The sequence below is a fragment of the Limulus polyphemus genome, unplaced genomic scaffold (assembly GCF_000517525.1).
Source record: "Limulus polyphemus unplaced genomic scaffold, Limulus_polyphemus-2.1.2 Scaffold154, whole genome shotgun sequence".
NCBI lineage: Eukaryota > Metazoa > Arthropoda > Merostomata > Xiphosura > Limulidae > Limulus > Limulus polyphemus.
The window spans coordinates 932,017-945,195 of NW_013665764.1; the positions used below are offsets into that span (position 1 = coordinate 932,017).

General features: G+C 31.8%; 1 protein-coding gene across 1 annotated transcript in view; it reads left to right on the plus strand.

The window, feature by feature from the left end:
- LOC106476288 (dual specificity tyrosine-phosphorylation-regulated kinase 1A-like) overlaps positions 1 to 13,179 on the plus strand; it is a 66,477-nt gene that overhangs the window by 40,006 nt on the left and 13,292 nt on the right. The window contains exons 3-6 of the mRNA XM_022381241.1: positions 5,560 to 5,768; positions 9,523 to 9,711; positions 10,212 to 10,377; positions 12,339 to 12,625. Coding sequence (XP_022236949.1) covers positions 5,560 to 5,768; positions 9,523 to 9,711; positions 10,212 to 10,377; positions 12,339 to 12,625 — 851 coding nt within the window. The remainder of the gene's footprint in view (positions 1 to 5,559; positions 5,769 to 9,522; positions 9,712 to 10,211; positions 10,378 to 12,338; positions 12,626 to 13,179) is intronic.

Sequence of the window (13,179 nt, forward strand, 5' to 3'; positions counted from 1 at the left end):
CTAATACCCATCCTCATTCATCCTGATATTTTTGTAAAATCTACGTCTTTTAGTCTCAAAACTACGTGTTGTGGCCTTTCTTTTACGTATTACGTTATGACGTTTTGTGGAAAATCTGTACGTGATGGAGAAAAATGGATATCATTTTCGGATTCAGCGTACAGGAAGTACCGTAGAACATGTAAAAATATCAAGACAATAAAAGCATCACAGGCCTGTATAATCAGTAGTCGTGGACCTGTAAATCAGATTCTGGGCCTAAAACACACGTACTAGTCTGATTGGAATGTGTTTATTTTCCTCCAGTCTATTATCTTACAATTGCGAGATATAACGGCTGCAACATTCCAGAGATTATTAACCATTGTTGCTTTAGTTGCTCGGACTAGTTGCGTAAAAACATCTATCTATATACGTAAGAAAAACATTTAATGCACTCGGGGTAAAACGGTGGTATTGAAAGGCCCGTATTTCTTGAATTGGTAGATCATGTTCTCATATATCAACCCGAAGAACTCTTCGTAATCTAATGACCTTGAATACGTATATGAAATGTAAGGAATAGAAATAATTACCACATGAAATTATATAGTTGTTATAAACGTTTGGAAGTCTAGTTATCAAGTTAAGATAAAATTGTCTAAACCTCACAGCTGAGATATTTTATAAAATATTAACGTATTCACAAACGTAAAGATACATTCGTAAATAAATATATGCATATAAGTAACCTATAGAAGACTAAACCAAACTGATAATGCTTTGAAGAAGAACTTAACGAATATGGTAAGTATTTCATTATAAAGATAAAAAAGTTAGAACATTATCAGATAATCATATTACAACATAATTTCTTGATTATAGCCAGTTGAACACAGACAGAATTATTTTGATAACAAATAAGAATTATTAAATAAATCTAACACTGTAATGTAATAAACAGTAAAAATTTTATTTTGGAGATGCTGGTCAAAGGAAGCATACTTGAGCTAGCATGTAAGTTAGGAAATAAACATAAAGTTATCTGATCAAAAGTGAGATCTAAATAGGAGAATGAGTAATTTTGTTCAAAAGGATAACATTAGCGGCTCAGTTTTGAACTATTATTCAACTGTGTTTGGCTCAATTTAAATAATTCAATTTGCTATGTAACTTCCTTGCGGATCTTTAACGATGATACGCAGCGGTTTGTTGAATCCGTTAAAGTAGTATTCCCTTGGCTAGCTAAAGAGTAAGCGTGCTTAATATGTTCTTCTAGTGGACATGTGGGAAGAGAGCCTTTACCTAGCGAAGAAAGCAAAAGGCTAAGATTATGACTCCTCGTAGACTCGTAAGGTATTGAAGGTTTACAAAAATTAATGCTAACCCTTATTGGCAATGATCACCAAGAGAAAAGAGAACATCATTAAAGAAATGTTACAGCATACGAATACTGTTTATTGTAACACTGTCTATCTGTTAAGAAAATAAAAACATTCTAGAAACTACATTGATTCAAGAAGAGATAGGTATGAGAACCTAATCTAAAGATTTAATAGAATCTGTAGACTAAAAGTCATTATTGCGTCCCTGTGCATTAGAGTAGCCCATGTACTAAACAGTCTCATTAGATAGATGATAATTGGAGTAATACTGTAAGCTAGTTCTTTTTCTACTTCAAAATACCACAATACGGCTTTAGTAATATGAGCTGTGTTTGAGTTTCATATGTAAGATTGTGTTTTGTTTGAATTACATATGTAACATTTTTAATTATATGCTTTAGGGTACATTGTTGCCCGATGAAGGCTCCGGTAAGAGGGCCGAAAGCTCGCAGATAAAAGTATTTTAACGTAGAGAAAAGTCTGTGTATAATTCTACATATTAATTTACCTACGTTATGAGTCTTAAAGAACAACACATCCGTTGTCGATGAAAACCTGAACATTGAAGATGAAGCAGATCAACACTGGACAGCACATTGAAGATACAGTGAACATCAACGGATAGAAAATAAATATTAAACAAATTGAAGTTAATGTTAACTGAATAAAGAGAGTTAATGTAATATTGGCGGAGTTTAGTTAGCTGATGTAATAAAGATTGGAGACAGAAGATGAAAAACGTTGACCTTAGTCAGTGCTGTGCTACTGCTTTAAATCTCATCAAACAAAGCCAGACTACATTGTATCAACAGATCTGGAGCGAAAAAAGTTACATGTTTTCCAGAAAAGAAGCACTCAAAGCAATAGAACAGCAAATATCTAAGATAACCAACAATCGGTTACACTAATGGTCATGGCCACTACTACCTAAGTGTTCTTTCATTACACTGAAACTACTCTGACTTGAATTCTAATAAATAACGACACATCCTTCATGTTGTGGGTCATGAAGAGGAAGTTACCAAAATGCTACATTGTCCATTGTTTTTAACTATGTACAAAGCTACACAAGGACTATCTGTGCTCTGCCCACCACGGGTATCGAAACCCGGTTTCTAGCGTTGTAAGTCCGCAGACATACCACTGTGCCACTGGGGGGCCTCGTGAATAGTAAGATACACTTTACAACAACGTGAATTTATCGATGTTTATCCGCTCAAAAACGTCTGGTTAGGAGTAATAACAAAACCAAAAAGGTGAAATGGCATTAGATTTCAAATAATGGATTGAATATAAATTCAAACTGTTTGAAAACAACCTGTTTCTTCTAGACAGATAGGAAACTGTATCAAAGTCACTGTAGAACATCTACAGTGACGTGCGAACTACAACTCAGCCAATGATGTTGGAGATCTTCACAAAACTTATACCACTGTCACTGCTCTCAGGTACAAGCAGATTATTATCTATCATTCCATTCCATCAGGAACAAGGTCTGTTGGGCATTTTTCAGCTAGACAGTGGTGGTAAGCATGCAGAAATGTGGTAAAATGATAATTGGAATAATATGAAAAAAAAAACAAGCTTGGCCTGTCGAAACTTGTCGGTTTTCAAAAAAAAAAAAAAAACAAGCTTGGCCTGTCGAAACTTGTCGGTTTTCAAAGTTTTGTTAATTCCTTAAATTTTTGTGCATTATTATGTACAAATTTTATTTTATTTTTTATAGGATTGTTTTGTTTGTTTTTTTAATTTCGCGCAAAGCTACACGAGGGCTATCTGCGCTAGCCGTTCCTAATTTAGCAGTGTAAGACTAGAGGGAAGACAGCTAGTCATCATCGCCAACTCTTGGGCTACTCTTTTACCAACGAATTGTGAGATTGATCGTCACATTATAACGCTCCCACGGCTGAAAGAGCGAGCATGTTTGGTGTGATGGGGGATTCGAACCCGCGACCCTCAGATTGCGAGTCGAGTTCCTTAACTAGCTGGCCATGCCGGGCCTTTTTTATAGGAAGGATCCAGGATAAGGCAAACAATTGTATATCTGGTTTCAATAGCCTCATATTTGTGTTAAAGTTTGTTTACTTGCTTTGCTGGAGGAAGTCATATATGCTAAAGGCAGAATTCTGAGAATAGTAATTCAACAATTTATAAAAATAGAACTACCCATACAAATAGTATTAATTCCCTGTAGTTATCATGTTGGTCTATTGGAACCAAAGAGTATGATCTAATGAGCTAAATTATCACTTTACTGAATAATTAGAACTATTTGAAATTTTCCTAGAAATGTATAATTTCCAACGAGAAAACTCTAACGCTGAAACTAAACACTTTACTAAACAGAAAGAAGAAAACCTATTTTATTACGATAAGTTTAATTAGATATTTTTCAAGTGGCTAATCGAAACGCCCTGAAACTTTGATATGCCATATAAAACTAATAATGTAGATGAAATAAAATTAAACCTATAAAACGAGTTAGTGTGATATAGAAATTGATAACATTTTAATTCAGTTTATTTGTTTAATAATCATCAAAAATTCGTGAAATTCATCACCTTGATACGCCTGGTATAAATGGGAAGGTATCTATATTAAAACTGATTAATGCGCCCTCAAAAATGTATATGTAACAGTTAGAATACACCAGAGATAGTATCTGGTACATTTAAACTCTCTGAGGTTTTTGCATATGGATGTCACATACATAAGCCGTCAACGTGTGTTGACATGCCACATGCATTAATAGTAATTAATTTGTTACGAGGGGGTCGTTAGCACTACTAGCTTCTAAGTGGAATAATCTCTATAAATTATGGTTAGCTCAACAAAAGTCAGGGAAATATTATGTATATGAATGCAACATTATATCTGGAACACTCATTCTTCTTCAAGACTTGATCAGATACAAGAATAAAAGATTAGTGAAAGATTAAAATACAACTTCTATGGATATCTGGTTTAGTTTACTTTTTTATCTTCAGAAAAAAAACAACAATAAAAAAGTTAACAAAACTAACAAGAAAGGAGAATATTGTAAGGATTCATGAATATCAGAGCTTGGTTTATAAACGTATTAGTTAATTTGAATAATGAGTAAGTGAAAGTCAGTTGTATCGTTTAAATAAATTGTTATACAAACAAGTTATCTGCGCATGATTTAGTTTCTTTTATGAAAGCGAACAGAATATTATATGGCAAAGCAAAATTCTCTTTCATTCACACAAATGAAATGCTTCCCGGTAAGCTAACATGATATGGATTACGCTTACCATGGTTTAGAGTATACCCTTTAGAATTGAATTGTATGATTATATCATAATGTCGGATGAAATCGTAAAATACTCGTCTAGAGGAAATATTGTATAGTCGAAATCTCACATTCTCTGCGCTTTTAAAATTGATGCTTTATAATAGATACAAAATCTAGGCCTATTATTAAGAATCGTAAGTAAGGTATTTTTACAAACTATTTAATGAAAACTAAAACATCAGAGAAAAATACAGATGTTGAATGTTGATAATTGTTGATTTCATCAGAAAGATAATTATTTCGTTTCCTGAACGTTCAGAATAGTGTCATTTTAAACAAAATCCCATTTATCATATGACTATATCTTAAACGTCACTTGCTTTGGGAGTCCAAATTTCATCGGAGGGAGCTGCAATAGCACACACTGTTTCAAAACTGTATTGTAATGAAATTTCTTTTCTCGTAAACTGATTTTGCTTTCATTTCTCCATTTTTCTACAATATGATATTGCTGATTTAAATAAAACGTGTGTCAGTGTGCAGGATATTGCAAATCAATGAACACTTTCCGGGACAGATGGTGCTTGCAATAGCTCTTTATTTAGGGATAGGCTTGATATTCTGATTGAGGATGACGGAAAGCATATTGAACGTTTTCGAAGGTGCTGAACCATTATATAACGTTCCTGAATAACAGTTGTGGTTCTCAGTGTGTCTCTGATGAAATTGTATTAACTTATGACTGGTAGATTTTTAAGATATATTAATTTTAAGTAATAAGTTTATTTGCTAATACGTTCATGGTGAAATCTAACCTTTTGTTTGTGTAATGTGAATCTAAATATAATTAAGTATAAGTTGAAATAAAAACCATTTAATATCTCACAAAAAAACCATGTTTTTGTTTCCTCAATTAGTTTATTTTTGTGTCTTTTGAAGGAGAAGCGTCACAAGCAGTAACCTCCATGTATGGTCGACTAGTCACCCAAGATCAACTAGTGGCGATGGGAACAGGCACTGAAGCTCCCACAGAAGAGCATGTAACACCGCTGCTTTCTGAAATTCCAAATAAAAGTCGTGATCCCAGCGCCACTCCCCTACATAAACTCAGTGTTGACCTTATAAAGACATATAAACATATCAATGAAGTATGATTTTGTTTTTGGACATATCTAGATGTATATGACATTTTATTTGAGAATGATATTTCATTTTGCTCTATGGTCATCAAAAATGTAACAACTAATTTGAAGAGTCAATGGTTATTTAAAAAAAAACAAAAAAAACGTAAGTAATTTAAAGACGTAGTTCTGGCGTGTTTCCTCGCCAGATAATGAATTATATGGGAAACACGTGAAAGGTGTTCTTAGGACACCTTGGAGACTACGAAAGTAATGTTTTGTTCGTTCTAAATGTTTATTTCAGTACTCATATTTCGTGTTAGTAATTGGAATTATTTTTTTGTTATTAATAGCCTCAGAAAATACCAGTACACCTGCTATTACACAGTTGCAAGTTTAATGTAACGTATGAATGTTTTATTTTGTGTTTGGCAACTGAAACAACGTTAGTTATATGCTGAAGACAAATAAAATAAGCGATTGGAAAGAAGGGGAAAATAAACAAAGTTCATTTACATTGATTCACACCATATTAGCCTCGTGATGTCCGAGGGCCCATAACGCTAAAAATCGGGTAGCTTTGTACTTAACGACAAACACATCACATTTGTTTGTGATTCGTAAAAATAAACCAATTTTGTGTTCTGTAATAATAATTGCACTTAAGATCATAGTAAAAATCATTGAATGAAACGAACCAAAGGCCCAGGATATTATGATCTTTATAGTGTTTTACAGGTTAAAATATAATATCCTTTAACACTAACCATATTGGCTACTCAGGAAGTAGAAAATGAGTTTCTTGTTATTCAAGTTGTGTGTTCATTTACGGTATATTAATGTCCTACCGTGAGATCATATAACGATAAAACAAGTCTAATTTGTTATTGAGCTGTGGATTGCTCACTATTCTCGAAGAACTGTGTACAACACGTGACCTAGGTCAATAGTATTATTAAGTGATTATATTATTAAATTGAAGAATCTCGAGCTTTTCAAGCTTACCCGATAAATCCTTGGATTAGTTAATTAATAATGTAAAATGATATAAAATTACACAGTTTTTTAACATTCAGTAAGAATGTGTCTTATTATAGGATCCTCTTCGTTTAATTCAACCAATATTTCCAAGTAAAACCCTATTTTCATACGGATTTGAATTATTCCTTTATGTTTGTTGCAATTTATAATGGAATTATTAATGATAAAGATGAAAACGTTTTCGAGAAAAAAAAGGTCATATCTTAGTAAATTAATTTACACAAACTATTCACCAAGTTATCATAAACATATATCATATTTCTGCTATCAAAGAAATCTCATCCAATGTCAGTGATTATCTCTAAGTAACTGTCTGATACTTTCTACATTGTAGTAACTACTCTAGCTGTATATATATATATGACGAGTGTTAAAATATATATGCACAGCTATTAGAACACGCTCTACTCTACTGGTATTACGGTTTTTATTAACATTTAAAAATAAAAGTAGTTTGAACACTATTAGTTATTACCCTTCCTACTGAGCTTATCGAAAACAAAAGCCATACCTTGATAGTTGGGATCCTACCACAAATTAGTATAAAATTTCAGTTGTCAAATCAGTAATGACCTCATTTATTAGCTAATTCATGCAAAATACCAACTGTAGTAGTGTCCATCACGTTTTGTTCTTGCTAACAAGTATTAAAACTTTTATGCTTGTATGAAATATTGAAACCCATAAACAGTAAGAATGGCCATTTGCAACTTAATCTACCATTAGTTACATTAGAATTAGATCAGATTATTTACAGAAAAGTCCCTTGGGAGACTTACATCACCTATAGTATAGGTAAGAAAGGTCAGACTACACGTCTTAGTTGGAAGATTCCATGCTTACATCACCTTTGTATAGGTAAGAAAGGTACGAGACTACACGTCTTAGTTTTCCATGCTTACATCACCTATTGTATAGGTAAGAAAGGTCAGACTACATGTCTTAGTTGGAAGATTCCATACTTACATCACCTATTGTACAGGTAAGAAAGGTCAGACTACATGTCTTAGTTGGAAGATTCCATACTTACATCACCTATTGTACAGGTAAGAAAGGTCAGACTACACGTCTTAGTTGGAAGATTCCATGCTTACATCACCTTTTGTATAGGTAAGAAAGGTCAGACTACACGTCTTAGTTGGAAGATTCCATACTTACATCACCTATTGTATAGGTAAGAAAGGTCAGACTACATGTCTTAGTTGGAAGATTCCATACTTACATCAACTATTGCATAGGTAATCATATGAGAAGTGAAGGTGACAAGAGAGATTTCTGCCACTCGTTTCGAAACAAACCTCTTTATTATTGTTTAATTCTATTTCGTTAAATATAACTTTCGGTTGCATGGAGTGGCGACACATTCGCATTCTTTATATAAGTTATTTATATAGTCGTACAAAATTATAATGATTATTGGCAGAGTGTTTCATGGTAATTTGTTTATGCATCAAAAGCGCGCCCAAAGTGAGGCCCGTCCCTTCTGAAGACCTTTTGATGTCGTACATGTAATTCTTCGTGAATCAACAGCAAACATCCTTCATAATCTGATCCCATGACTCAATTATCATTGCTCGAACTTCTATGGTGATCGCGGGACGTGTTGCAAACAGCTTTTTTTTCAATAGAAATAGAAATGTGTCAACTTGTCGTGCAACATCCTATGTCCATACTTTATATTAGGAGGTTCAATAAGTAATTGACGAATACTTTAAAATACCTGTTTAAATATTTGACGAACAAATTAGACTATAGAACTATTTCTATATGGACATTTGATATATTTTTACTTTTACATAATAAAACGCTTAATTTCTTAATATAGTGGTAATTATGGAAGTCACTATTACAGTGCACTCCTTGTTATTTATGTCACACTAATAAAAAGTGTGTTTCGGAAAATTTATTAGAAACAACGCCAAATTTAGTTGACGTACTTGTCCTTTTCCTTTGACAAATAGAACATTTGAAAGAAAAAAATTATCATTCTTAAAATAGAGTTCTAAGTACTTGATTAATTTTATTTTACCAAGCAAGTCTATGAACCTTTAACGGAAATAATAATAAATTATAATAAATAAAAATGCATCTCGAGTTTTTCAACACTTGGTAAAAATACACTTCATTCATCAAGCAAACTTTGTTTTTTATAATGTTTTTTACTTAATTAACGACACGTGTGCCTTGTCTAAAAGTATACGAGTAAACTCAAAAAACTTAATTCTTGCTTTGTCATTAAAACTTTTTCAAATATAAGAAATTTAATAAAGAAAGGTCGTCTTGTTAGAGAATGAAAAATTGTGACGTAATTATAAGTTAGATTAGTGAAAACGAATTACACGGCATACAAAAGAAAAATAAGATAAAAAAGTTGCCAAACCATTTTAATAATATGGGCCTATTCGGATATGCAAAAAAGGTAAATTTGAACAATATTTGAAAAATAAGATAAAAAGTTGCCAAACCATTTTAATAATATGGGCCTATTCGGATATGCAAAAAAAGTAAATTTGAACAATATTTGAAGCTTAGAAAATACTTGCTCTGTTATCATGGCAATTCGAAAACGTTATTGTAAAATATATAACATTTAAATGAGTAAATATTTAAAGAACTCTGCACAATGAGACAGAAATACGTGTTTTGTTACATGTGGTATTGTTCATGTAGTTGGCAGTTAGTAATTAGGTTGCATACATTTTACTTATTTTATAAAAAGTAACTAAAACCTTTGTTTTAGGTATATTATGCAAAGAAGAAACGTAGAGCCCAACATGGTCAAGGCGAGGATGCTAGTACCAAGAAGGAAAAAATGGTTTATAACGATGGATTTGATGACGAGAACCATGACTATATTGTTAAGAATGGGGAAAAATTTGTAGATCGGTACGAAATTGATTCATTAATTGGAAAAGGATCTTTTGGTCAGGTATGTTTTAAGTGCTTTTGATGCGTTAATTTTTCTATATTTAAAATCATAATGATTGATAAATTATTTATTTTTGGTTGTGAGTGGAATTTTTTTTATAAGATGGATGCTCTTTTTATCATATGGTAGGAATGACTAAACCATTAAATTACCCAGTGTTTGATTAATTGATTCTTTAATACAATTAATTAACATTGTACATGTTACTATAGTGAAAAATTACCCTTTACCATTTAGTATTATAACAATGCATCACTACAAGATTACTTTCAAAATAGATACAATCTGATTTGACTCAAATGTTATCTAACTTTATGAATCATGTTAACCTGTAAAATGAGTGTCGTTAATCGTACTAAGCCTTCAAAAAATTTCAAAGCTAATATTTCTTCTATAGCATTTTTTGTATGACAGTTTTCACAACAATGTTTTCCGAAAGAATACATTGTTTTTATTTTATACTAAAGTGTATCTAATTTGCAAAAACAAATTCTCTTCAGGTTGTAAAAGCTTATGATTCCGAAGGTCACTGTTTCGTTGCCATAAAAATAATCAAAAACAAAAAGCCTTTTCTGAATCAAGCTCTCATCGAAGTCAAACTCCTAGGACTGATGAACAGTTACGAAGGGAAAAAGGGTATCTGTCCGATGGGAAAAGATAAAATCGGTATGTAACGGCAATGTCTTTATGATATTAAAATAACTTTAGAAATTATACGTAAACATCTGGTACGATCTTCTGCTCCAAGTAAAACCCAATACTTAACAAAAGAGGTAAATATCCTTAACTGAGAGGATAATTTTCTTTATCGTATTAGCTCTTATTGAGGATGGTGTTGAACTTACCCTGTTCGCATTGTTAGTAGGTCTTTAATAGTTCTGATTTGGAAATCAAGAAGAAATTGTGATAATATGGGTAAAAATGACTGATTTTAGAATAACAAACAGCTTTGTAAAAAAATTATATAAAACTCGCAAACAGATGTTATATTTTGTATGAATTGGGATTGGGAACAAAGTTCATAATCCTATAATTAACACTGAAAGCATTAAGACATGGGAATTAAATATTCTGTATTAAGAAATTTGTTAAATCTGCAGCATACGTCTAACACATAGTACATCTATATAGTTGTTTTCTTTAATTACCCTCGTGTCACCGTCTGTGTGAAAAGTAGACGTCGAAAGTTTTTCCTTTCAGTTTGTTCAAGTTTGAAACAAAGGACCTTTTTAGGAACAATTGGTTAACTTTTGGTCACTGTAGATCGAAAACTAAAGTCATGATAAAAAATTTTACTTTCGTACAGACTAAGCATAGCTATGAAATCATTGTTAAAGTTCATAATTTTGGACTTTTGTATATACTGTGGATTTGTATTATGAATATGGCAATTAACTCATACATACATGTGTTTATTGTAATATGAGACGTATTTTGAAAGTTAGATCTTGGAAATATAAAAAAATATTACAGTACATTACTGAAAACTGTCTTGATTAGAATTAGCGAAAGAGTTTAGGTATTTTTTTTTTTAGTGATCAATCTTTAAATATCAAGTGGTTATCTTAGAGAAAAACAACAACAACAACAGACGATTAAGTAATAACAAATAACTAATTAATAAAAATATATTATAAATCATTAAAGAGAAAATTGATGGCAAACTGAACAAACAACAGCAATTTTCGGTTCTAATATTCAGGTTCAATCGTTTCTGACTTACGCAATGCTGTATATACGCACAAGTGTTTTATACAGTATTGCAAAACGTATTTAACACATAATTTATAAATATGAACACAAATACAGACAATCAAAAAACAAATGTTAATAAACGTTACAAAAAAATGATGATAATTTCATTTTTCAATGAGTGAATCACAAAGGTAGACTCATAATATCTAACTACCATCCTAGTAAATACAGAAATAACTTCGAATACCTTAATATTAATACGCACACACACACACATATATACGTATATATATATATATTTAGTGTTACAAAAATAACCATCGTCTTTGGTTATTTTGTAAAAGTAAGGTTATTTAATACACATGGCTGGCACAGAATAAGTTTAGGTATAGATCTATAGGTGTTGGGAAGATCATACAACCTATATATACTATTTTGTACAAATGTATATAAAAACGTATGCGAAACTCACTTGTGAAAACAACCATAGATGGAATATAGATCATTATTGAGCTTTCTGAAGAGATTATACACACATGTGTATATACATATATATATATATATTGGAATACAAGGATGTGTGTGTGTGTGTATATATATATATATTTCTCCAGAAATTTGATTTCTGCTCTCTTGATAATCACGTAACTACATGCATTAATACTTCCAGATTTTGAAATGATATAGCTTTTGTATATCATATTCAACTTTTGTGTGAAGAAATATAATAATATATAAATATATTCTCACCATAGAACGAGAGAGTTTTCATTTTATTTAGAAACAGCTCAGTCATTGTGATTTTGCTTATTTAACCGAACATAAGCACTTTCAAATGCCTAAATAACTGTACACACATTCAGCTGGTGAGTTTGGATCGGTAGTTTTTTTCATTTTCTTTCAATACTATATTATTTTCTCGTTTATTGTAGTTAACCTGAAAGGTCACTTTTTGTGGCGGAACCACCTGTGTCTAGTTTTTGAGCTGCTTTCCTACAATCTGTACGACCTTCTCAGAAATACAAACTTCCGTGGAGTTTCTTTGAACCTGACCAGAAAATTTGCTCAACAGATGTGCATGGCTTTGGCCTTCTTATCTTCTCCTGACCTATGTGTCATACACTGTGACCTCAAGCCAGAGAACATTCTTCTTTGTAATCCCAAACGTAGTGCAATTAAAATTGTTGATTTTGGCAGCTCTTGCCAACTGGGCCATAGGGTAAGTCAAGCAATGCAGTTGTTATTTTCAAATCATTAATATAAAGTTTCTTAATTTGTCATAAAAATATAGATGGAAAAATCAACCTAATACAATCTTGATGCTTTTTGTCTTTATTTGGAACAGTGACCTATAATTAGCATTCTAGGAGCACTACATAGTTACATTCACACACACACACATACATATTATTTAGAAAGATGAGCGGGCAATATATTTCAGTTTTCCATCCAGAAATATCATATGAACTAAACACGAGCAACATTTTATATAAATATATTTAGCAAGTTCGCACATTAAAGATTAATGGAAGCACACCAAACTACCACCCATACATTTTGGGCAATACAGTTATAATACCATCCAATATAGTTGGATGTTAACACACCAAACTACCACCCATAATTATATCACAATACAACTATAATACCCTTCAATTTAGTTGAATGTTAACACACCAAACTACCACCCATAAATATATCACAATACAACTATAATACCCTTCAATTTAGTTGAATGTTAACACACCAAACTACCACCCATAAATATATCAC